Raw genomic sequence first — 27,609 nt, forward strand, 5'->3', positions numbered from 1 at the left:
GCCCCAGCCCCGTAATCATCTTAGTCGCTCTCTTCTGCACCTTTTCCATTTCCACTATGTCTTTTTTGAGATGCGGCGACCAGAACTGGACACAATACTCCAGGTGTGGCCTTACCATCGATTTGTACAACAGCATTATAATATTAGCCATTTTGTTCTCAATACCCTTCCTAATGATCCCAAGCATAGAATTGGCCTTCTTCACTGCCGCCGCACATTGTGTGGACACTTTCATCGACCTGTCCACCACCACCCCAAGATCTCTCTCCTGATCTGTCACAGACAGCTCAGAACCCATCAGCCTATATCTAAAGTTTTGATTTTTTGCCCCAATGTGCGTGACTTTACACTTACTGACATTGAAGCGCATCTGCCATTTTGCTGCCCATTCTGCCAGTCTGGAGAGATCCTTCTGGAGCTCCTCACAATCACTTCTGGTCTTTACCACTCGGAAAAGTTTGGTGTCTGCAAACTTAGCCACTTCACTGCTCAACCCTGTCTCCAGGTCATTTATGAAGAGGTTGAAAAGCACCAGTCCCAGGACAGATCCTTGGGGCACACCGCTTTTCACCTCTCTCCATTGTGAAAATTGCCCATTGACACCCACTCTCTGCTTCCTGGCCTCCAACCAGTTCTCAATCCACGAGAGGACCTGTCCTCTAATTCCCTGACTGTGGAGTTTTTTCAGTAGCCTTTGGTGAGGGACCGTGTCAAACGCCTTCTGAAAGTCCAGATATATAATGTCCACAGGTTCTCCCGCATCCACATGCCTGTTGACCTTTTCAAAGAATTCTATAAGGTTCGTGAGGCAAGACTTACCCTTACAGAAGACATGCTGACTCTCCCTCAGCAAGGCCTGTTCGTCTATGTGTTTTGAGATCCTATCTTTGATGAGGCATTCCACCATCTTACCCAGTATGGATGTTAGGCTGACCGGCCTATAGTTTCCCGGGTCCCCCCTCTTTCCCTTTTTAAAAATAGGGGTAACATTTGCTATCCTCCAATCTTCTGGCACCATGGCCGTTTTGAGAGACAAGTTGCATACCTTAGTCAAGAGATCTGCAACTTCATTCTTCAATTCCTTAATAACTCTTGGGTGGATGCCATCAGGGCCCGGTGACGTATTGATCTTTAATCTATCAATGAGGTCTGACAATATTCCCCACTTGTGTACACTCAAATATAATTTCACTGGCTTAAGGGGTCCAATCCTATCCTACTTTCCAGCGCTGATGCAGCCATGCCAAGGGGATGTTGTCTGCATCCTGCAATGGGGAGGCAGTCATGGAGGCCACTTCAAGGTAAGGGAACATTTATTCCCTTACTTCAGGGCTGCATTGCTGCTGCATCTGTGCTGGAAAGTTGGATAGGATTGGGCCTAAGTCTGTACTCCTCACAGAAAAGACGCAAGAACCAACTACTATACTTAGGGTTTAATTGGACTCAGGAAACACAGTACTTTTGCTTTGGAATCCGATTTAAATGCCAAAGGTTCATTCCATAGCACATGAAGCAGGCTTGCACGTGGCCATTCACCCAGGGCAAGGAAGAATTGGGTTCCACAAGAGGTGGCTACTTTTTTTTTTCCTTAGAAGCCACAAATAACTGACAGCCCAATCCTATCCACAATTTCCTAAGAGTAAGCCCCATTGACTATAATGGGAGTTACTTCTGAGTAGACATGCAAAGGATTGGGCTCTAATACAGGCATGCATGGTAAAAAGCTTTTGTTGTGGGTTGGTAAAATTTGAGGAATTACCTTAAATGTTCAAGAGCATCCCTGCCCCCATCATTTAAGATTAGCTTTGCAAATAAATATACAAAAAAGTGACTAACCTATCTGCCCATACACACGCCCCTTTTCCTTACTCTCAAGAGCCCCTCTGCACACAACACAGAGATAAAAATATATAAAGTGACTTATGCATTCTCCATTCATGTTCCTGGGGCCTCAGGCAGAGGAAGAATTCACCCACTTCACATGGAAACACACCCGCAGTTCACACTTTTGCGCTGTGCTATGTCTTCCATACAAAAGGAGGCAGAAGGTTTCGTAAAGGACACTGGATCCACTCACGTTTATTCTTTTTCCTGCTTCATACTGTGCACACAGTCACACTGCATAATCACAACCCACCCAATACATTAAGGACTAGGGAGAATTCCCCTGGTATATATGGGAACTGTTCAAGTATGCCAAGATGTGACCCCAAAGAATTTTATGGCAGCAATTCCAATTCTGTGGTAACACAGAACAATCCTGAGTACTTCTTCATAGCACAAATAATGGGATTCACTGCCACAAGATGCAATGTCAGCCACAGGCTGTGGCGGCTTTAAAAAAGGCTAAGAAATTCATTGCTATTATTAAATAATATTCTTATTTTTAGTATTATTAAATGAATAATAAATAAAATATTACTATGTATTTTATTTATTTTTCACATTTTTATACTCCCCTCCCTCCAAGGAGCTCCAATCCATGTCTTTTCATGTGGTTACTTCCCTCTTTTCGTCCTCACAACAACCCTGTGAGGAAGATGAGGCTAAAAGATAGTGACTGCCCAAGGTCACCCAAGAAGCTTCATGGCTGAGCAGGGATATGAACCACACCTTTCTGGTTCTAGACATTGGGCCTACTAATGTCTATCTAACAGTAGTTAGTTATGACAGCTACAAGAAATTTTCATATTGAGAGGCAGTATGCTTGAATATCAGGTGCAAGGGACACAAAGTAGGAAGAACTGCTGCCTTCATGCCTGGCTTGTAACATTTCTAAAGATACCTGGTGGGCCACTGTGGGAAGCAAGATCCTAGACTAGATGAACTTTTGGTTTGATCCACCAGAGCTCCTATAATGCTCAAGAGCCACAATGGAAGGGCTCTCACTCTGAAGAAGATAAATTTTAAAAGATATGCTATAACTGCTCTCCTGTCACTTATGCTAATCAGTTATCTTCACAGCAATACTACCATGATATTAAATCCAAACCTCTAGCTTGCAAGCATTTCTGAAAATGAATTCTGTAACAAGAATATGATTTCCCAGGAACCCAATGCGTCCCTGCTATGTGTAACAACAGCTGGTGTGCTGTAATGGCTGCAAGGATGATTTCTGAGCCAAAGAGCTCTTTCTGCAAATCCTAAGCCACTAATTCACAAAGTGGCCCAAGGAACACCCCTATTCTCTTAGCCCCACCTCCTTTCTCATCTACAATACAGGGGCCTCATCTACAATACAGGCAGATTACACATGGCTATTGTAAAGATAACTGCAATCATTTATGTGAAGCACTTTATCTGAAATAAAGTGTATGCACAGAAAATATTATTATAAGGAAGTGAAGTTTGAATTGTGAACCACTGTGGTCTTGTAAATAAGGCAGGATTTGGGCCCAGCTCTGTTTGGAGGTTTGGGCAAATTAACTACAGAAGTAGGCAGTGGATTCCCATGAAAAAGGCAAGCAAATAATCTGCATTACGAACTATTAGAGAAGCTATCAGATATTTCTATTTCAAGGGTGACCACTGGACTTTTGCCAGTTGCTCTTATACAAATATTGTCTCAGTAAATTTTCTGAGGGGACCTTACAGCTCCTCCATCCTATGCATGGTTACTCAGAACAAAGTCACATAAATGTCAATAGAACTCATGCTCAAGTAAGTGTGCCTAGGACAGAACTGCAGCCTCAGGCAGCCTGCCTGAAAGCCAGGTTTGCAAAAACGGGCAGGCAACAAGATCAAAAGATAATGGCCCACCTGCAAAATAGAGCAACAGTATTTTTCCAGTCTCTTATCAGACGGGAAGCAGTCCTAGCCTAGGTTGTCACAGATGAATGCCTTTATTTTGAATGCGTGAGAAATTAAATACTAATTATTTCCACGTTCTTGCAGGCTCCAAAGGAGGTGTGGCATATTCAGGTCTTCCACCATCAATCCCTTGCAAAAAAAGGGAGCACTTGGGGCAGAACCCCCAGCGGAGCAGAGAATGAGATATCCTTAATAATGTTTAAGGAGGTGGGACGGCTGAACATATCACATCCTTCCTGGAATTACAAGGAAGACAGACATGGAGGCAAAAGAGTCCAGAGGAGAAGGCAGGGTAGGACCCCGCTTCAGAGAAGGGGCCTCTCAGGCGCCCCTACAGAGCTGATCTGTCCTGCCTCCCATGCAGAGGATGTTGCACGCAGCATTTACTGCCTGATGGGGAGTTGCATGAATGGAAGGGAGAGTTGTTCAAACACCTAGCGGTGGGAGGATTTCTCCAGGCTGCAGCGCTCACTACAGCGTTTCCTTGCTGCACTGCAGAGGCGCCATCTTCTCGCTCTTAATCTTCGCTCCAATCCATGCCTTTTCATGTGGTCCCTCAACGCCCCTCCTGGAGGAAACCCCTTTGTATCTGGGGCAGCTCAGGCAGGCAGGAAGAAGGGGGGGGAGAGGTTTCCTCCTGCAAAAGATCTGCACCATACTCCTCCACCCATTCCCAACACCAGAGGTTGTACTTGCCCCCCACACGCAAAACACACACACACACACTAAGTATGCAACGCAGTCCAAGATAAACAAAACCATAGAATTCGACCCAGTGGGAGGGAAATTCCTCTCCAGATTTCCCCCTCCCTCCAAGACACAGATCACTATGTAACACAAGTAGCTTAAGGTCAAGCAAATCCCTCTCTGTGCAGGGAGAGGCTGGCTTTGCCTTTGTTGTAAAGAAGCAGAGGGTCGGGGGTGGGTGGGTGAATGAAGGAGAGGGAGGTGATGATGAGTGGTGCTTGCTGTCTTGAGGTTCTGCAGGAGCCGCACTGCACTAGGCTCCAAGGTTTTAAGTTGCTGGATCCAGAGGCACATGAACCCAGAACTTGTTCCCCTGCCTGATGGGTGGATGGAGAGAGTGCTCAGCCAACAAATCTCTTGCCTTCCTGCACTGGTGTGTGGAGGAGGAGGAAAAAAGGGGCAAAACAATCAGGGAAGCCAGGTGGACCCAGACCCCAAGCCTATGCACGTCTACTTAGAAGTAAGCTCCATTCTAGTCAAAGAGGCTTACTCCCAGGTAAGTGAGGATGGGATTGCAGCCCCAGCTGGGTGGTGGAGGTGGCGGCAGCAGCACAGGGTGGTTCTGGTCCACACCCCAACCTCTTCCTCTCGCCCACCCCCAAGTGTGGTCTCCCCACCCTCCTGGGCATCCACCCCCTGATCCAGCGCACCAGACAACACAGAGGAGGCGTCGAGGCAACAAAAGCAGCCAGCCATCCGGTGCCCAGGCAGGCAGGCAGGCGCGCGCAGCTCCCCTCCCCGGCAAAAGCAACCAGCCCAGCCAGACTGAGTGCCAAGTTGGCGCACCTCGAGGGAGGCAAGGAAAGAAGGAAGGAAGAGGCGAGGCGGCATCGCCCTCTCCCTCGCCCACCCCCCAAGCCTGCTCCCCCCAACCAGGGAGGGAGACGGTCCCCCTGGCCAGGAGGCTCAGCATCCAGCGAGCGCGCCAGAAGTCGGGCAGGCGCCGGAGGGACCGGGCTCCCTTCCACGCCACCCTGCCCCAAGCGCAGGCTCCCACTGGTGCGGAGGGCGCACTCCACCGGCCGCGCACCGCTGGAGCCTCCCCGGGCAAACAAAGGCTCCGGGCGCGGCAGCCCTCGCTCACCTCCAAGGCTCCCGCCGTCCAAAGGGCCAGGAGGGGCAGGAAGGCGGCGTGCGGCAGCATCGCGCTCCGTGCCAGGCTGAGGGCTCCAGCGATACAATCCGCCCCGGAGGCTGCGCGGCGCCTCTCCCTCCTCTGCGCTGAGCTGCTGGGCCAGGAGACTGAGCTGCGGCGGCGGCACCAGCCGAGCTCCGGGGAGGAGGCGAGTCAGCTGATACCCAGCCCACCGAAGCAGCCGCTGCAGGCCCGCGCTCCGCAGAGACCCCTAGCGGCAGCCGCGCGCCACGCAGCCTCTCCCCGCCCGCGCTCCAGAGGCCCCGCAGTAGCCAGGCAGAGGCTGGAGGAAGCGGCGTCTGGGCGCTGTCTGGCTGGGTGGCACTCGCAGGGCTGCACCTCCCCGTCGCACCTGGGCGGCTCCTGCCAATAACCAGGTGGCATACTTGGAGGGAAAATCCCATCCACACTTACCTGGGAGTAAGCCCCACTGACTCAGATGGGACTCACTTCTATAGGATTGGGCTGTAAGGCTACAGTCCTTTCCACTCTTTTCCTGGGAGAAAGCCCCATTGACTCAAATGGGACTTACTTCTGAGTAGACATGCATAGGATTGGGCTGTAAGGATGCAATCCTATCTATGCTTTTCCTGTGAGTAAGCCCCGTTGACCACTATGGGACTTTCTTCTGAGTAGACATGCCTAGGATTGGGCTGTAAGGCTCCAGTCCTGTCCACACTTGCCTGGGAGTAAGCCCCATTGACTCAAATGGGACTGACTTCTGAGTAGATGTGCATAGGATTGGGCTGGAAGGCTGCAGTCCTATCCACACTTACCTGGGAGTAAGCTCCATTGACTCAGATGGGACTTACTTCTATAGTATTGGGCTGGAAGGCTGCAGTCCTATCCACTCTTTTCCTGGGAGTAAGCCCCATTGACTTAAATGGGACTTACTGAGTAGACATGCCTAGGATTGGGCTGTAAAATAAATACAGCTGGAGCAGTTTGGCAGTGAAGTGCATATTTGAAGAACTGCGCCATTGTTTTGTTACCCCCCCCCAAAGTTTTGTATGCTCTTGGTGACACTGAGCCCCCCCCCAAGTGATCAGATGGATGAGGCTTAGCCTCCTCATAAGATGAACCTTTAAGGTCATTTTCTATATGTGTGAAAATTCTACATCATATAATTTTCTAGAATTTTACAGTGTAATCTCTTGTGTTACCCAGAACTCTGAAAGCACAATCCTGTTCATCTCTACTCAGAAGGAAATCCCAATGCATTCAGCGGGACTTACTCTCAGGAAAGTCTGTATAGCAATGTTTCTCAACCAATGGTACCCATACCACTGGCAGCACCTAAGGTAGTGTCCATGAGACTCCCCCCATAACCTTGCCACCTGGCAGTGAGACCATCTATGCAACATGACAAACAGCAGTATAAGACTTGGCTCAGTGGGCAGAGCTCCAGTGTGTGCTTTTCACATGCTCCAAAAAGACTGTACTAGAATATGTAAATAAACTAATAAAACCAATTTTTTAAAAAAAACCTAAAATATAAAGTGAGAGAGCCAGGGTGGTATAGTGGTTTTGAGAGGTGGACTTAGACATAAAAGATCAAGGTTCAAATCCCTCCTCAGTCACCAAGCTTCCTGGGTGACCTTGAGCTTGTCACTTTCTCTCAGCCTCACCTATCTCACAGGGTTGTTGTGAGGACAAATAGAGGGGAGCAGCTGTGTACACCACCCTGAGTTCTTTGGAGGAAGGATGGTATAAAAATGTGAAAAATAAATAACAGAATAATGTCTGTTATAAAACCTTGGCCTACTTACTTGAATCATCAGAAGCCAGAAAGTTTTTCAGGTACTTTGGCAGCTGAGTTCTGTGTCTGTGCTTCTAATGTGAGTTGGACTTTGTGATCTTTTGGTCCCTTCCATATCTATGTCTGTTTGTCCCAAATGACATGTAAATCTCCCCTCTCCCCGCATTTCTAATACCTGTCATTTAAATGCAACTGGTTGAAACCTAAATTCAGTTTAAAGTGGCTCTGTTCTTTCTTCCCCACATTTATAACATTCACCCATTTAAAATCTTGCACGTATTCGAAGCTATATAAAATCAGAAAGGATTCCTCCTCTTTTGCCTTCCTTGTTCTTCAAGACTCTGCACACTAGAGAATCACTAATTATGCCACAGCAACCCTGTCTTTAAGCCCAGCTTTGTGATTGACTGAGCCTTATACAGACTTCTAGGTTCAGGTCACATCATTCTGCCAGCAAGTCAAAACTGCTTTGCTTCCTTCACCCAGCACTTGCTTGCCCTTCATTGCCCTTCTTCCTCCTTCATTGGAGGAAATACTGCTTTCCCAGGCTAATAATTCAGGTTGTGCATACTGAATACTGGGCAATTATTGCATGGCTCAAATGGATGCCACATGAGTCCCACTGACCTATTGCAGCTGCCAGCTATTAGCCTATAGTGAGTCGGCCACCAGCTGCCAGCCAGGCAATTGCCAACTGGTTGGCCAAGAAGAAAAACAAGGAAGGTGATAAGGAACAAACTAACCCCAACCCATTTTAAATCTTCTCCATGTGCAAAGTACAAAGCAAATAGCATTTCTCCTTCACTGAAATTTAGAATACAAATGCAGATCCTCTCTTCCCTGGAAGATTATATGATAAGCAGAGTAGTGAAATTAGCACACTGGTGATGTGACATCACAAGACCCAGACTGGAAACTCTGCATGGAAGGACCTGAAATGGACATATACCAAGTGGCTGCTGCAATACATCTGGATTAAATATTTTTAGCAGGCAGCCTCTAAGTACGCTCAAAATGCTTTTCACTTCAGCTAACATCTGATATAAAGTTGCAGACATATACACCAAATTTCACAGTTTAACATCTTTTCAAATCTGAGTAAGACAAGAGACAGAAAAATAATATTACTGCTTTAATCAAGCAGGGCTGAGGGTGTCTTACCTACTGTTGGAAATAGAATGCTGAACGTGGTGGGCCTTCGTCTGATGGAGCAAGTGATTTTGTGAGGATCACAAGTCACATTTTGTTAGGGTCACAAGTCACTCTTGTAGGTGGTTGTACTAACAAGACAATATCACAAGCAAATGGAATTGAGTTAGTAAACAGATTTAGTTCCTCTATCCAGGAACAGAGACATCAACATGATGATCACAGTTTTTCCTTTGTCAGCTAGAAATGTTAGCATTTGAGAAGCCCAGAATAACATGCAATATGAAGAGTAACCTACTTATTTTACCAATGGGTGTGAAGTTCAGGCAGTGGGTTTCCAATAATTGTACATAGGATGGTTATCTAAAGGCAGCACAGAGGACAGTTGCTCTCTTCTTGTCTGCTAATATAGCTGCTATATTCTCTCCATGCCTCCTGAAATCACTCTTAATATGTGGCTAGTTTACTCATTCTGGCCCTTTATATTAGAAAACAAGGTACCAGAATACAAAATTTCCTTTATCTGTTCTCTTGTCTCATGCTGTGTGAATGGAGAGCCACCACTGTATTCCAAAGAGGGAGGAATTTTTAAAGTGTCCAGTGCAAGAGCCATGATAAGCGCCCTTCAGATGATGCCTTGTAGCAATTTTAAACCTTAAATAGGGCCCCAGTTAGGGCAAAACCAGACACGGCATTAATTAGAGGCCCCACTTATACAAATAACTATCTGGTTCTCTTGTTACATATGCTCTACTTTTCTATATTCTCATGCTGATCTGTCTCTGTCCTCTATATAGCATCTTTATATATATTTTAAATAGATTTTTTGTGGTTAAATGTTCATCTAACAAATAGCTGATAGCTGGTTCCTGATTGGAAAGTCAACAAGGAACCTGGTTGTGAATGCAGTGTAACTGAAACATCTCACATCTGATTTAAAAAAAGTTTACTGGGTTATAAAACAGAAATGAGACAGGAAGGCAAACACATAACCAATGTCATGTCTGGTTTTGCCCTTAGCTGGCATCCTGACCTATAGAGTTCTTTGCATAACGGGAACGCTCCCTCAGCCAGATGGTTCCCTCCCAGAAAAGAAACGTGTTCATTTTATTGTATAAACCAGTGTACAAGTGTTCTGTGAGCTTGGTTGTTGCTTATGTTCTGAAAGCAAAATTATTCAGGACATACCAGTCAGCCTCATTTGCAACCAAAATCCAATACCATTACATAGTAAAGAGCCAGAACCCTGGTCTAGTTCTCTGCAGTTCTGTTCTTTTCAGTGCTTTACTGCTACTAACAGATGGGTTTTATAACATGTCTTGAAGATGAATCAATCTGAAGGAATAAAGCAGTATGATCTAATTCACTTCCCTTAAAAGGAAATATTAAAATGCAGCTGGAAGAAGATGGGTCATCTCTTAGCACATATACTGTATAAGACCTCAGATCTTTCAGTGATACTGAACTCATCTGTACTTTAGCTAATACGCTTTGTTCTTTCTTTGATGCTTTTCCAATCCTTTCCCTCCCATTCCACTATGGACTATACATAATCTCTGTGCTTATTCCACAGACATCTTCAGATGTGCTTTTTTGGCCTTCACGTGTGTTAAGTTGAGCTGCATGTATTTTCAAGAACACAGTGAAGATTTCCTTTGATTACTGAAAAATAATATATTTTACTATTATTAGGCTTATAGGATTATAGGAAAATATCATAGATACACAAAAAGCTGTCTTATACTGAATCAGTGTATATATTGGTCCATCTATCTCAGTATTATCTACACCACCGATTTTCAGCCAGTGTGCTGTGGCACACTGGGGTACTGCAAATGGTCTGCAGGTGTGCTGCAGGAGTTTAGGGAATGGTGAATTATTAGTAGGGCTGGGGGGGGGGGTGAGCCCCACACCAACAATGCAGTGTGACTTGTCAATTATTTAAAAAAAAAAAATCCTGATGATGTGCCTTGACAATGTTAGTTCTTTGTCAGTGTGCCATGAGATGAAAAAGGTCAAAAAACATCGATCTGCACTGACTGGAAGTGATGGCCTAGGGACAGGGTCTCAGACAGATGTCTTTCCCATCCCTACCTGAAGATGCCTGGGATTGAATCTTAGACTGCCTGAAGCCAAAGCATGTGGAAATTGAGCCACTGAGGCACAGCACTGTTGCCAACACTGCTCCTTCACAAGTACATGTGTGTCCTGCACACGTGATGCACACATACACAACTGAAATTGGGGAAATTAGCAAGCAAGAGGTCAAATCTAGCAGTTCCACAAGGTTTGGGATCGTTGACATGGATGAGCGGTGCAAACCACTCAAAGTGCCTCAAAATTAGGCTAACAGTAACCACAAGACAGAGCTTTTCAAAGAGGATAAAGAGTTTTTTGAAGAAATATAACAAGTAAAAGGCACATTTACTGAGGAAAGAGATACTTGCAAATAGCTATTTGGACAGCAGGAGTTGGAAAGATAACTGAATCTTTTGGGGAAGAGAGAGAGAGAGAGAGAGAGAGAGCAGCCCCGCTGGATCAGGCCATAGGCCCATCTAGTCCAGCTTCCTGTATCTCACAGTGGCCAACCTAATGCTCCAGGGAGCACACAAGACAACTGCATCCTGGTGCCCCCCCCCCCCCCGCACCTGGCATTCTGACATAGCCCATTTCTAAAATCAGAGAGAGAGAGATCAAAAGGGGCGTGGGTGGGAATCACCTATTCTAGTCTGGTGGTTATGGCTTGAGGGCAAAATCCTTCCTGAGCAGCAAGGCAGGGCTGCAAAGTTCCTAGGTTCTTGGTAGAGAGAGAGCTCTCAGCGTGCGGTTGGTCTGTGGAACTCCTTGCCACAGGATGTGGTGACAACATCTGGCCTGGATGCCTTTAAAAGGAGATTGGACAAGTTTCTGGAAGAAAAATCCATTACGGGTTACAAGCCATGATGTGTATGTGCAACCTCCTGTTTTTAGAAATGGGCTATGTCAGATGCAAGGGAGGGCACCAGGATGCAGGTCTCTTGTTATCAGGTGTGCTCCCTGGGGCATTTGGTGGGGCCGCTATGAGATACAGGAAGCTGAACTAGATGGGCCTATGGCCTGATCCACTGGGGCTGTTCTTATGTTCTTAACTACAATTCCCAGGAAGCCTTGCAGGTCTCTTATTAACTGGTGTGCTCCCTGGGGCATTTGGTGGGCCGCTGTGAGATACAGGAAGCTGGACTAGATGGGCCTATGGCCTGATCCAGTGGGGCTGTTCTTATGTTCTTAACTGGTCTTCAAGTGAACCAGAAAACCCCCACTCTGTTTGCTTCTGAAGTGACCCCCCCCATCTGCTCCCAAAGCAGGAAAGTTATAGAACTTTTCACTAAGGAAACAAAGGAATATCTGGCAGGGCAAAGGAGTTTGGATAGTTTTTTGAGCTATGCATTTTGAGCTTCCTGGCCTTGATTGAGTTTTTCCAGGACACAAGAGAGCTTGATCGCCCATCCGGGGAAGTTCCTGCTGAACAATACGTGTGGCAGATTGTGTTATCTCAGGTTGAGGTGGAAGGACTTCTTGGCCCAGAGTCTGAAAAGGACTACCCAATTGGGCAATTGTAATTTAATTTAACATTCAGGCAGGACTGGTTCTTGCTAGCTATCCTTTTGTCAACCACAGATGGGCTTTTCCTTGGGAGCCAGCAAAATCTCATCCCTTTTCACATTTCAGGGAGACTCTGAAACCAAGATGGAGTCAATTTAAACTGCACACGTGTTTAGGGAAAGAGGGTGAATGTAACAGCATGTTGTCGCAGAGATACAGTTCTCCTCCTAGGTCGGAGCAGGATTTCCTTTCAACATCATTCTTCAAAGCTGAAGCTTTGATGCAAACATGAAACCCACACAGTCATATCCTGGAAATGTTTATTTTCAATAGTTTTTGAGAGCAGTCTTGAATTAACAACTACCATGTTGCTTTTGATTTATCTTCTTAATCCTGGTTCCCTACAGTTACCAAGTATATGGACTATAATGGCATTCTTCCTTCTCTACTTGTGTTTCTTGACTGTTTTAGACTGTAAATTCAGTAGGTGACATGATGAAGAGTCCTAGAATGTTATGAGGAACAGAGCCAACCCCAAACCTTCTGGAGATGTGCAAAATGCCATTCTCCTTACCTTGAGGCAGGTCAGCTGCCACCTTCAACCAGGGATGGGAAAATCCAGCACGGCTTGACTTAAGTCAAGTCTATAGTCACACCACCCCCCCCATGACTCAACTTGGAAAAGAATCACAATGGGGGCGCTTTCCAAGTCACGGAGTCTCCCCTTCAAGACTCTAAGGACTCAAGTCACCCCCCTTTAAAAAGCCCACTGTGGCAAAAAAAAGGGGGGGCTGCTACTGGGCTCTGTGTGTGGGGGGGTTCACTTTAAAGACTCCCCTGCTGCCTGTCCCATATGTCAAGAGGGCGGGAGGGCATGGGAGGGTTTGCGTGAGAGTAGTGACAGAAGCTGTAAGAGGGAGAAGGGTCATGCACAGCAGCTGCAAGGCTTACCAGGATGACCTAATCCTCTACTCAGCTCTACTCAGAAGTAGACCCACTTCAGCCGGTCATTCAGTGAGGTTTCCTCTACCCAAGTAACAGCCATGCAGAGGAAAGCATGACTGCGAAAACCACCTCCCTCCCCCTGCCTCCTTTCTCTCCTTCCCTGGGGTTCTGCAGCCAAGTAAAGCACCAACCCCTTGGGCTCTTCCTCCTGTGTCCAATGATCATCCATTCCTTTCTTCCTTCCTTCTGATCACAGATGGGCAAAAAGCCTGCTCCTGCCTCCCGCCCTCCATTGCAAGAGGAAAACATTATCCCTTTCCCTGCCTTCCGGCTGGAACTTCCCTGCTGCTCACCCAATCGGAATGATGGCCCCATGAGGTTTTTCACACTGTGAAAACAGTAAGTAAGCACACCCTGCCTGCATCAGATGGGGGAGAGTTCCCTTTCAAGTCACCACTAGTGTCCACTGTGGCTGTTACTTCCTCCTCCCATAAACTGGTTAGGTTTGCTAATGGTGCATCAGAGGAGAATTTTATCTGAGAATTTTAAAATGGAGCTCAGCCCAAAGAGGAAGGACTGCTGCAGCTATTGCGCCACCCATCAACTGGTAAATTATGGGGAAACTTACTGGGTGATGGGAGACAGCAGACAGAAAAGACTAGTGCTTCATGCTGCCATTGCAGCAGCAGCTGCAGAAGACAAAAGAAAGAACTCTCCTCTGTCTGCTACTTTGTATGTGGGTAGTGATAAGTGTGTACTCACACATGTAAATCTGGGGACTCACTGTGCCTCTGGATCTCTGCATAGCTGGTGCTGAGGTTGTAGACAACACTGAGCTACAAGGAACAACAGTCTGACTCAGTCTGACTTTTGCCATTGACTTGCCATAGCCCACAAGCCCACACACATGCACACCCTCTTGTACTGCTGAATGTCCCTGAATCGGTGGGGTTGCTTCACATCAAAAACAACTGCATGTCAAGAAATTAAGTCAGAGTGGGAAGGCAGATTAATCAATTATGTCTATTTAGAAACACTCTCAGTACTGTTATTAGAGTAGAGGGTGTGCACTTAAGTTTCAAATCAGTACCTCCATTGTTAATAAATTAGCAAGTCTGAACAGGAAACAACAAAAGTTAATCAGAAGTGATATTGTAATTATTGCCTTCTATGTGTCCATGGCCCCTGCTTATGTTTATGTGGAAGAGAGCTAGTTTGCCATGCACTTTTGAAACATCAACATAGGCGCAGAGCGTGCTGGAAAATCAGTGATTAATAATTATTAGGAAGATGGTTTGTAACTCTTCAAGGTGTACTTTAGCAAGATAGAGAACATAACTTATTATAATGTTATCACAGAAGCCATCATCACCGTGTTTTTTTCTAGGTATAGTATAGCAGACAATCTTTTAAAAGTGAAGACAAGAGAAAATTCAAGGCAAAGAGGAAAACTTGGTTGACAGGGTGGCACATATATATGTTACGGACAGCCCAGTCCTAACCTGTGCTGGAATAGGCAGGCCAGTTGGTCTGCCCAGTATCCAGCAGAGAGCTGGAGCTAGTTGCCGTGCAACTTGGAGTAAGGGGAATAAATTCCCCCACCTTGTGTTTTGTGGCAGCTGGCTACATGGATCTACGCCACAGAAATCTGTGGTGCAGATCCAAGCAGTCTGGTGTAAGGCTGGGCTGTTCGGGAGAGGGATTAGGATTCAGCCTAACTGCCAGATCCTGGTACCACCCCCCTCCCGGGAGCCACTGCCCACTGGCCCACCCACCGCCCACTCTTCCCTGCCTCTGGACATCCCTGTTCCAACCTCCCCTCTCCCTTCCCAAATCCCCACACCAGTGTAGGGAGTCTGGCACAAATTCACCTTTTTCTGTTAGCGCAAAGGCTAGATTAGATCTGGCTTCTGCGGTCCGGCGCACACCCTTGCACCAGCCCAGCCAATTAATAAGATGTCACAGACATGACTTACAGCACATTTGCAACTGGGTCAGCACAAGGGAATTGTGCCAGTTCAGAGAACCTCAGGATTGCACTCTGAGACATATATCCCAGGGTCCAATGTGGTATGGCAAGCAGAATCCTAGGAATATCTACTCAAGGGTAAGTCCTACTATGTTCAATTGAAAGTGTATATATAAATGCAGCCTGAAGGTTTCTTTTCCTAGTTCTTCATGAAAACACTTATTACTTTCTACTTCTACCTATTAGACCACTTGTGGTTGTAAGAATCAATACATAATGATGACAACCACAACAGCAACAACTACTTCTACTACTTCAGTAGTACTAGTAGTAATACTAGAAATACTAGTAATACTGCTACTAGTAGTAGTATTTGCATATTGATTTTCAACAAAAAAAAGTCCAAAATGGTTTACATAGCAAAATAAATGAACAGATTTTTGTTCCATGTCCCAAATGGGCTCAGAATATAAACCTTTTAAAAACAACTATCTTCATAGAGCTTTGCTCTGCATTGCTAACACACATCTTTAACTTGTCATTTCTTTGTTCTGTGCTCGTTACCTCTTGTACAGGGTTTGCGTTAAGTTGTTTAGATTGCAGCCTGGTGTTCGTTAAAAAGCACTGATTTTTTTTCCACCCTCCCACTTTTACCTTTCATGGTGCTGTTGAATTTCACAGGAGTTGCATAGTTATGCATTTTACTATACTGGAACTGTGTGATGGTGACAGCCTTCAGATGATCAGGCATGAAATTGTGCATTAATCAAGCAAGGAAAACAGCTCCTCTTGAATCCAGGAAAGCTTTTAGCGCTATAACTGAGTGGCCACACCAATTCCCAACTGTGAATCACACAGATGCCACAGGTAAGATGCACATCAAATGGATATGAATATGCAGCAAGGATCAGGGCGGTAAGTCCAGAGTCTCTCTACAACACTGGTTAGGTTTCTTGTGAGTTGTTGTCAGGCAAAGGCACCTGACCCAAGTTAATAACGCTAGCAACCTACCAGTGGCATTACAATTAATGTGAAACAATTGGGTTTACATGGGGTCATGATTAATCAAAAGAACATTATGAAACTAAAATAGGAAGACAGCATAAACAGAGGAAGTGGCTGTTGTCTTCTGCAAATAAGCAGAATTGTTCAGCTTTGCTGGCAGAAGCAGAAAAGTAACTTGATGTGACAGAGGATGAGAGCCATTCAAAGAATGATGACATGGTCACAATGATGAGTAGCATAACCTTGACAGCAGCATCTTGTATGGGTTAGATGGAGTTAAGGAGGAGCAGAGGTCAGGATGAAGAGATTCAGCATAGACAAAAATGGGAGATTAAAGCAGCAGCAGCAGGACTGAGTGCTTCCAAAGAGAGAAAGATATTTCTGTAAGGAAGAACATGAAGGGGACTGACAGTGACCGATCTAATCTGTCTATTTATTTTGATATTTGAGACAGCTAACAAAAATTAAAAATGATTTTTAGCATTAGTATAGTGCTTTTGAGTATGAAGTGTGCTTCTCGTCTATTATCTTGATGTACTCCACACAGCAACTTGGTAGGGTATTATTATCCCCATATTGCAGATGGGGAAGCTGAGGCTGAAAGAGAGGAAGGGTCCAATCTCACCCAGTTTTCCAGCACTGAGCTAGCTGCAATGCAGCCCTGAAGTAAGGGAACAAATATTCCTTTACCTTGAGGAAGACTTTGGGAGTGCCCACCATAGGATGCAGTCCACACCCTGTTGGCACGGCTGCATCAGAACTGGAAAGTTTGATGGGATTGGGCCCTGACTTGCCTAAGATTATCCAGTGAGTTCATGGTGAGATTTACATGATGTGTAATGGAAGTTCTAATTCATAACTCAGTCGCTTAGCCACTACACCTGATATTTCCTGATATTGCAGGAAAAATCAGTTAGGGATAAAAAGGACTAGCCTGAAAATAAATACAGCCATTGAAAGCAGTTCAGTACTGTCATCAGCTGAAAATCAGATCACATTAACTGCAAAGACCCTTCCAAAAAGTCAGGTTTTAGTCATGTCCTAAAAAACTGGTGGTGATATGTCAAGTGAGTTTCCTTCTTATGCTTCTTATGTCTCAGACAGTGTAAGGACACTGAAGGAGCTTGTCTCATGTTGTACAGAGCTCATAGGTTCCAGGCTGTTAAGGTAAGACCAGCCCTTTGAATCTGACTTCGAAACAAACTAGCAACTAATGTAGTTCAAAAAAATATTTCATCCAGTCCTGGCAGCCACATTTTGGACCCACTGAATTTTCAAAGATAACCCCATTTAAAGCATATTATAGTAGCCCAATCTAGGTGTTACTGAGGCGTAAATAACTGTGGCCAGGTGTGTCCTGTTTAGGAAGGTGTGCATCTGCAGCACCAGCCAAAGGTGGTGAAAAGCACACCTGGCCACAGCCACTGTCTGAACATTTAGGAGCATGCCTAAGTCTGCACGCCTGATTCTCAATGAGTGCAGCCTATCTAAAACACTCTGAACCCCTAAATCTAATTCCTGCCTGAACAATCATCAAGAAGTTTCAGCAGCAAGACAGAGGTATAACCAAAGTTAAATTATGAAGACAGTGGTAATGTAAGTCAATGAGATCTTTCACAGAGTGGCAGTGGCATCTCTAGGGTTTGTGTCACCTGGTGCAAGACCAGCATATCACCCCTATGATGGACTTCCTACCATGAAGTGGGTGGGGCAAAACCCCGGGTAGTGGGCATGATGATGTACCATTACTTTGCCCACTCTGGCTTTTTGGCTATAACTTTTGATAGAATATAGATAACATAAGAACACAAGAAGAGCCCCACTGGATCAGGCCATAGGCCCATCTAGTCCAGCTTCCTGTATCTCACAGTAGCCTACCGAATGCCTAAGGGAGCACCCAAGAGAAGAAGAGACCTGCATCCTGGTGCCCTCCCTTGTATCTAGCATTCTAACATAGCCCACTTCTAAAATCAGGAGGTTGCACATTACATATCATGCCTTGTAACCCGTGATGGACTTTTCCTCCAGAAATTTCCTCCCCTTAAGGTTTGGTACAACTTGCCCAGCCCCTCTTCAGCAAGAGGGCCAGCAGCTGGCACTTTGCTGGTCCCTCAGCCCTTCCCCCCTCCCCTGTTGGCTGGCATCCAGGCACCATCAAGCACCAAGGCAACCAGCTCTCAGCACATCTCTGTTTCTGCTCGTGTGGCTGGAGCAGAAACTGGAGCCCCAAAGCCCTGCACTTGGGCCCCTTGATGCTCTCATCTGCCCTCTGATGTAACATTGGGCACTGCCATCAGTAATACAGGTTCAGGATTGGCATGGCCAGGTAGGATCTTTGATGGATGGGACCACAGGCCAGTGTCCAACATGGCTGACCCACAATACCACCCCTGCTTGTAGAGGAGGAACTCCATAATGTATGATGGTGTCTCAATAAACATAAGAACAAACCCTCAACAGACAAAAAGTGTGCAAAATGTATTTTATGTGTCATATTCAGAATACCAAGAATCTCATTGCTAGAAAAACAGCCAGTCTTCAAATTCTTTGAGATGATTAAACAAGCAAAGAGATCTGAACAAATCAGCACATGACTCCAGAGAAGAAGCATTTTCACAGCAGGAGAGAAATCACAAAGACATTCAGTTAAATAAAAATTTGCACAGAACATTGCTCCAGCTCTCCTTTAAAAATGGAACCAACAATGCTGGGGTCATTTAGTAGTTTAGATAAGAACTTTGGAACTTTCAACGAGAACAGTGGAAGATTTTCACAAGTACAAAATATAGTTCTCCATAAGTATTCCAAATGATCATTCAAAACATTATGGGTATTAAATATTAATCCTATTAATTCCTCTGTGGCAACCTAATGCCCAAATCTGATTTGCTGGTAGTACTGACCTTGGGTGACTTTGCTCTTTCAGTACAATCTGATACTCTAGTACAAATGTTTAGGACTGAGGCGTAGTTGTTTCTGAGCTTTTAGGGCAGGTTTAAAATGCACATGAGGCAAATTGCAGATACCGTGGTCAATGGCACAATTCAGTGGAATGACAAGAAGGAAGGAGGGAAGCAAGATTAATGGTGTAACAATAGATAATTCAATTATGGGAATAATAAAACAATAATGAAGAAAGGGAAATCAAAAATAAAATGCAATGCAACATATTCTACACTCACACAACTAAACCCTAAATGTATGTGTTTTCTAGGTAGAATGGGGGGGAAGAGGAAATCCGTACAAGACGAAGGGAGCACATAAAGCAAAGAAGAGGAGCAGGAAGTAGGAAATCAGGAGGGTTACCCAGAGGGGATAAGGGCTCATAGGGAAAAGTGAGGTGCAGAAAAGATCAACCAAAATAAGGGGAAGGAAAAGCATCAAGGTTCTAGCTTTGCAGAGTAGCCTCCCTTCTCCATGATAGCCTTCAGTGTGCCCATGAACCACGCAGTAGCCACGGCATTGGGAGATGCAGCCCCCTTGCTCATGTTGATGTTGTCATAGCAGTATATTTGCCAAAGATTAGTGAACCAGTCGGAGCTTGCTGTGAGTGGCTTCATGGGCTTTCCTCCTCCTTCCGCAGTTCTTCCACTATTGCACAGGTTTTTGCCTGGAACATGGCGACTGGCGTGTTGCACTGATTTTGATCCTCTATTCAAGTGCTTAGCATTTGCTTCATGTGCTACATTAAGGAACTTCTAGCAAAAAAGGTCTTCTTTGCACTTGCAGTTGTCTCCAGTTGAGCACTTTTCCTTATCTTTCTCTATTGTCCCAAATGGTAGGAACTGTGATCATCTGTAAGCAAAGCATGCAACTGATATCTGAGATATGGGAAAACCGCTTTGTGAACTTTTGGTTGAAAAGCGGTATATAAATACTGTTAATAATAATTAATATGGTCCACTCTCTGGAGCTTGTTGGTCATGTCCACCTTAACATCGACTGTAATGAATTTTTGTGCCTCCTTCACTCTAGGCTTCCCAGGCAATGCAGACGGAAACTTTCCAGACATAGACGCACAGTGAAAAATTCACCAGATGCCCCATGTGTGGCCAAACTTGCAGAAGCATGGAAAGTTTAACTACACTATTTCAAAAATGAGTCCAAACAAATTGCACTTCTGGTATTAGGGCACAATTCTAACCATGTCTACTCAGAAGTAAGTACTATTTTGTTCAATGGGACTTGCTCTCAGGAAAGTGTGGTTAGGATTGCAGCCTTAGTTTATAAATCATGCTATTTCAAAAACAAGCAAATTAAGACAGTGTAAATCAAGAGCTACCGGTACAATATATACATTTGTTTTCAAGGTCTGCATTCTTCTGTAATATAATGTATTATATGGTAGAGCTTGATGTAGGAAAAGGTGGGGTTTTGAAACATGTCTTTTCTCGTGTCTTCCAATTCTGCTGCTTGAAACTCCAAGGGTTAAAGAGAAGGGAAGAAAAAGAGATGAAATTATTGTCATTAGCAATTGAGTGATGTATCTCCGTGACTTGCAATGTCCAGGACACTGTGACATACTGAAATGCCTGATATGCTGCCCTTCTGCTGTTAGAGAGGGGGGTGGGAAGGAGTAGACTTCTTTTCAGAGGAAGAAGTGAAGGAATAATCGGTAAGAGAAAGAAATGTGCCCCTCAATCTAAATGAAACATATAAACAATGCAGGAGGAACGGCTCGTTTTTCAAAATTCTGATGTATCTCTGTGATGCCAGCTACATTCTTATGCAGTTTCTTTTTCAGCTTTAAAATAAATTCTTTCTCCAAGTGGGAGTAGATGCCTGGGAAATGTAAGCTTATCAAACTACACATTCTTCTGTTTCACCCAAAAAGCCAAATTGTTTGTCTGCTGCATTGTGGTCAAACTTCAAATACCAGATTGTAGTGACGCACACCACTGCCTTGAGCTTAGGGGAAGTTGTTCAGAACTGTTAAACATAACAAAGACAAGGCTGTGAAACTGCTCAACAAATTCACACAAAGAAAATGTTATTGAAAAGCTCAGGGAACTTCAGGCTGTGTTTATTCATTTATTAGAGTTATAGTGCACTATTCAGTCCATATCAAGACCCACAAAAAGTCAATTCACTCATAGTAGCATGTGACCAATAGGAGTCAAATGCTAAAGTCCCTCCGCTTTACCCTGAACAGCATAGCATATCAACCTACAACCACAAGAAGCTGTCTTATACTGAATCTTGATAGTCCAGCTAGGTGAGTATTGGCAATACAGAATACAAGTGCCTCTCCAGGGTTTCAGACATTTTTTTCTTAATTTTTCTCAGTCCTACCTGGAGATACCAAGGATTAAAAGCATATGCACAACTACCAGCACTTAATGACATTAAGAGATTGATGGTGAAGTATAGTAGTTGAGAGAATGAGCTGCAAATCAGGACTTTCCTGGTTCAAGTTTCACTTCTGCCATGAAATTACTATGTAGTCTTAGGCAAGCCATTTCCTCTCAGTTGCAATATGGGGATAATAGTATTTCTTCTTTTAAAGGGTTGGTTTAAGGATTACATTAAGATAAAATAAAATATGTGAAGCACTTTGCACAATCAAAAGACACTACACAAATGCCAAGACAGTTAGGACCTCTAAGGAGATATCACACTTGCAAGCACGCGTGGACACACACACACAGAGCCCTCTATTTTTAAACAAAGAACTCTGATCTGTATCATCAGTATTGGGGAAGTGGAAAAATCCATTGCTGCATCAATATTTCACAATATTATCAAGCTGTTCTTTGTCACTTGGTCCTATGAGATCCGTTTGCATAAGCAAAACATCTTTTCCCCCACTATTATGCTGTTACGATTTCAGCCTTTCCATTTGCTGCACTCTCTTGGGGAAATCTACCGTGCACAATTTGCATTCACATCTAGAGTATCTGGGGATCTTCAGTCATTCCCTAAATCTCTTGTCCTCTTGGACAATCAAATCCATTAAAAAAAAAAAAAAAGCAGCTTGCCATACTTGATTTCTTGGGGGGAGGGAAGGAGAATAATTTTTTAATATCTTTTAACTCAGTCTCTCTGTGTACAATCATCACTCAGTATGACAGTAGCATGCCATTCATCTTCAAACAGTGAGCAGTCTTAACATTTAGTAAAATCTTGGAGGTGTCTATTTTCTTGAAATAAATGAAGAAGGAATAATTTGAAGTAGCACAAATGCAAACATCTGGTCTGAATACAAAGATATTCCTAGTCTCCCAGGTAAACTCTGAGAAGTCCAAGTGTTCAGGATATTGCCACAACAGCTGGCTGGCAGGGAAAGAAAATCCACATCAGAAACCTGTGCTTGATTTGTTCATGGTGAAATACGTATGTCTTTTCCAGAGCTGATCAGAGGCCCATAGGAGAGGAGAAAAGGTGAGTTAGTTGGATTATAATATTGCTTCTGTTATCCAAGCACCTCTTTATAACCAGGCATTTTCCCAATGTGAAGTATACTAAGTGAAGCATAAATTCTCTCACATTGATCAGAATAACTCCCCCATGGGGTTTTAAAATTGGGTTCAAAAAAACTATATTATTTTTTGAAACTCAAAAAATTCTAAGCCTAATTCAAACCCTGGCACACCCCCAAAGATGTCATATGATGTGTAACATCACATCTCCCTCCCCCAGCTCCCAAGTAAGGGCACAATCCAAACCTGTGCTAGAGCAGGCGAGCCAGGAGGCTTGCGCTGCATCCAATGCAGGTTAGTTGGCTGCAGCGGCTCAACCAGAGGCAAGGGGAATCTCTTCCCCTTACCCCTGGATAATGGCTTCTCACCCCAATGGGTCTCCTCGGACCTGCGCCATCTCTGGAGTTGCGCCTTGGACCTGCGCCATCTCTGCGGGGATGGGGGTTGGGATCCAGCATAACTGCGGAGTCCCAGCCCCACTCCCGGCTCCCCCAGGGCCGCCCATTGCCTGCCCTCCCCCTGCCCAGAAACGCCCCCCTCCTCCCTGCCCCCCACGCCTTCCATTGCCGCTTATGTTGGCATGGGTACGTGACACAAGCAGTGGTGAGGAAGCCACCGCAGAGGCTTCTGGCGGCCTCTACACATCAGCACACCTGGATGTGCCGACTTGGCTTCCACCCACGGAGGTGCAAACGTGCTTTACGGTATGTTTGCAACCCTCCTGGGGTCTTTAAGCCAGCCTATGTGCTGGTTAGGATTGCACCCTAAGTCTCTGAGTCATGCACCTCTGGGCTTGTCTACCTCTCTCCAAGCCATTCTATCCCTTTACCTTCCTTGCTGCTCTGTTGGCAGAATGGAGGAAGGGAGAGAGGTCTCTTGCCCCCCACCCCGGCCTCGTTGCTTGGCGTACTGATATGGCTCCATGCTTGGACCAAGGAATTCTCAGAACTACTGAGAAATTCTGTAGTACTCAGGGAAACTATATTTCCAAGCACTTTTTGCACCTGGCACACAGTTGTACCAGGATACAGAGAAGAGCAGAGGGAGAAATCTCTCCCTTTCTTCCTCCCTTCTGCTGCTGCCAGAGCATAAAAATATTATAAGTGGGTGTAGGGTGAATTTGATCTGAGTTAGAGAAGAACGTTTTGGACCATAATGCTTGCTTTGTATTGACACAAGCATTATGCACCTACCAATATTTATTTTTTTCCAAGTATGGAAATACGTATTTTATGTGAATCATGACAGTTCATGTACAAGTAAAGCATACAAGATTTCCCTCAGGATATCCAACTGGATAGCTATATAAGCAGAGCCTTCGTATATCTAAATATTTGTTTTGTTTCAGAGGTGAAATTTTAAGCACATGGAAGATGACTTGCTATTTAGGATGGAGGTCTGCATTATCTTGAGTGGTGCAATTGCTAGCATTTCCATAGTTGCTCCATAGAAGAACCACATGGACAGAAATATATACCTTACCGAAATGATGCGGAGTTAGCTATGATTCTCATCATGTAATCTGGGCAGTAAACATTTGCCACTAAATGGGGAAGGAGGGAAATGAAAAGCAGCTTATACTAAAAGGCTTGTCTGAGCTTCTAAGCTGGCAAAGGAGAATGAGGTACAGATGACCACTCCATCAGCTCAGTGCAGACAGGCGGTATTGCTGCTTTGTGGTTGTAGAGAGACGAATTTAATTATGTGAAAGACTTCACACAAAACCCAAGAGCTGAGGGCTAGGTATCATGGAGAGGCAGAGAACAAGACTTCTTTTATCTCAAATCCTTCCTGTGATTTTCCTTCACTATTTGTATATTTCTGGCAATTCAAAGATAGGTCTAACTTCATAGACATTTAGAATAACAGCTAGTTGTGGCCTTACAAATCTTTTCCTTTAAATAAAAAAGGGGTTTGTTTTTTTATTCTGAATGATTAATGAAACAGGGGTGTTTGCCAAAGGTTCACTCTGTTTTTGTGTGTCAACACTTCAATTTTACAAGGAAAGAATAGAAGCATTTTAGATGAAAAATATCAGAAGCGGAAAAGGCAGTTAAAAGACTTATCGCTTGAAACTTATCTACCACAAGTTATGTTCAGCTACAGATTCTAAAGTGAGTACACTTTGAACAAGTCACTTTCGTTATCTGTGGCTTTTATGTACAAATCTATAAAAAAGAAATACAATTGGATAACTCAGTTTATCTGTCTCAGAAGTGACATGAAGACAAGTACAGTAAAAACTGTAAGTCTTTTTCGTAAAAGTATATATAGACAAAGATACGCTATGGGACTCTTAAATATTCAAGTGTTATCTATTGCTCCATTTTCTACCATTCCTCTTATTTATATATTGCACTTAAGCATCAGAAATAGACAGTGAACCGACTGTGATCACAGCAGATTCGCCAACTTGTTGTCTCATATAAAAGTTTTGAGATGGGCATCACTTTAGAAAAATATGCTGTCAAAGTCTTTATAGAAAGATTTCCATGGCACAGGTCTATGATCTGATTTTGTTCAAGGTGAATTAAGAGTCCCGAGTGACCTAATGGAACCTAAGAGGGAACCCCATGGAAATATTATTATTAATAAAAGTAATATTAAAATTACTTAATAACTTATTACTAATAAGTAGTGCACAGAAAACCATCTTTATGTTTATTGGATGTCATCGTATCATTGGTGCTGAATATATTGGCAGAATATATGTAAGGCAGTGGTTCCCAAACTAATCTAGGTCATGATGCCCTGCAGCCTCTTCTTCCTGGCTCAGCTGAGTGCTGCCATCGTGGATTTCATGGATCTTGTGAAATCTCGCAAGATTCAAGATGGCAGCGACTAAACCTCACAAGATTTTGTGAAGTCCAAGATAGCAGTGCCTGGGGGAACAGGTAGGAGGGGCCACCAGGGACATCCCAAAGCCCCCCTGTGAGTGTGCCATGATGCCCTAAGGCATCACAAAGCATACTTTGGGAACCCCTGACCTATGGATTTTAAGGGATTACAAAATAAACCTGAAAAATACGACTCATTACATCCAGTGGGAAATGTTCCCAGGCAAACTGCAGCTTTAGAGCACGCAGTCGTAAACGTGCCATAAGGCACATTTGCAGGCCCCAGTGCCAGGTAAGTGCTACTGGGGCCAGGCTATCACTGGGCTGGCACCTGAGCTCCGCCACTAGGTGGTCACATGGACCACCGAGTAGCAGAGAGTTAAGTGGGGGTATGGGGGAGGTGGGGAGGAGGCGTTCCCGGGAGAGGGGAGGCAACTGGAGGGCAGAGAAGAGACATTACGGGGAGCAGAAAGGTGGGGAGAAGGCAGAGAAGAGGCTTGCCGGGGGAGGGAGCAGGAAGGGAGGAAGGTGGGACCAGTGGAGCAATGCTCCACCGGATCCAAAGCCTCCAGGTTGGGCTCACCACCCGACACGGAAGCTTTGGATTCACCACCAACCTTTTCATTGACTGTGAATCGAGTAGCCCCATTGTGGGGTTACTCTGTTTAACTGGGGGAAAGGGACGAAAGTTCCCTTTTCCTGAGGAGCCGCCGGCAGCTGCCCAAAGCGTGCAGGATGCAGTGGCAGCCATTTTTGGTGCTGCCGCAGCCCCACATCCCAGGGAGCTCAGGAGTGGGCAGTTAAGCTGCAACCCTATGCACACTTTTGTAAGCTCCATTGAAGATAATGGGTCTTCTGAGTAGACAAGCATATGATTGTGCACTGTGTCAGGGTCTCTCTGTAGGTCTAAAACAAAATGGCAGTTGATTTGTGCAGAACTTGGGCTCAGTTGACTGCTGTAACTTGGCCTGGTGGGATTGTAGCCTGTGCTTTTCACCAGCCAAGAGACAGTCTGTCTGAGTTTGTCTGAGCCAATGATTATGAAGTTTTGCGTGAGCCAATAGGCTCACTGTTGCTGAGTTCCTTGTAACAAGCTCTTAAGAGTTGGGAGGGGCTGAAAGTACCATTGGAGAAAGGCTAGAGGGCTGTGGTGTGCAGAAGGCTATAAAAACGGCTGCACCAGCACAAGGAGCTCAGAGACTACCAGGGAAGAGGTGCCAAGAGGAGCTTCAAGAAGATTGAACTCTGCAGGATGAGAGACCACCAGGGAAGAGCTGCTGTGAGGAGCTTTGGGAAATGTCTGCACAGAAGGAGCTGCTGCAGAGACCTCCAGGGAAGAGAAGCTGTGAGGAGCAAGCTGGGAGAGACCAATCTGCAGAGAGGAGCTGAAACCTGAGCTCTGAGGGAGAGCTGAGGACAGAGCTGCTGGAAGGAGCCCTGAGAGAGCCTCTTGCTGGAGCTGAGAACCAGAGGGAAACCTCCATCAAGCCTCCAGCCCTTGGCCTGCCTCAAATCCTGCTGCCTCCTGCCTGCCTGCCTGAGGTCCTATCTCAATCAGGGGAATTTGAAACAAGATCTATTAATTGATTGGTTCAGGTTCCATTCCTCCTAAGAAAAAGCCTTAAACGTAGCTTGGTGTCAGTGGTCTCTTTCGACCCTGCTATAACACAGTGAATAGGAATGTGTTTTGCCCTGGAATAACCTGTGTAGGCTTAGACAGCTGTGGCATTGAAATAATAAAAAATAGGATGCTGTTCAGTCACTGTGACTTGCCAAGTCCATCCATCAAGTCTTCCCAGATCATTAAGAGTTTTCCATTTCTATTGTTGACCTCTATTTCCATAAACTATGCCAACATAATAACACTGGAATGTCCTGTCAGTGTCTCAAACTGTCTGAAATATGAATGACCCATCTAGCAGATAATAGTCCCAAAGTTTGTTACAAAGGCACTGGAGCACACATTAAGGTGAGTGAACATTGTTCTGCCTTCATAAACCTTGGACACTGTATCAGTCATAAATTCAGAACTCTCCATCAAATCCTCCTGAAATCATAGAATAACTAGGTTATAGTCTCAACTATGCCTCTACATTTGGTCAAGATCTATTGAGAAAAAAAGAGAGATACACGGATCTACTGTAAAACTAACAAAGCTTAAGCTTCAAGGCCCCTAATTCCAGAGGAGCCCCAGAAGCAACTTTAGTCCACATTGCTTAAAAAGTTTGGGTCGACTGTTTGAAAAGGGGTTT

At 44.8% G+C, this 27,609-nt stretch overlaps 1 protein-coding gene across 5 annotated transcripts in view; it reads right to left on the reverse strand.

Moving 5' to 3' along the window:
- The window catches only part of APP (amyloid beta precursor protein), a 195,212-nt gene extending 186,567 nt beyond the window's left edge, over positions 1-8,645 (reverse strand). For 4 of the 5 annotated variants that reach the window (XM_066622530.1, XM_066622529.1, XM_066622527.1 and 1 more), the window contains exon 1: positions 5,642-5,835. In XM_066622530.1, coding sequence (XP_066478627.1) covers positions 5,642-5,701 — 60 coding nt within the window. In that variant the 5' untranslated portion in view covers positions 5,702-5,835. Of the gene's footprint in view, positions 1-5,641; positions 5,836-8,612 lie in introns of those variants that run through there. The other variant, XM_066622528.1, reaches the window with a different exon arrangement.
- Positions 8,646-27,609: the final 18,964 nt, after the last annotated feature.

This window comes from Tiliqua scincoides, chromosome 3, assembly GCF_035046505.1.
Source record: "Tiliqua scincoides isolate rTilSci1 chromosome 3, rTilSci1.hap2, whole genome shotgun sequence".
In the NCBI taxonomy this organism is placed as follows: Eukaryota; Metazoa; Chordata; class Lepidosauria; order Squamata; family Scincidae; genus Tiliqua; species Tiliqua scincoides.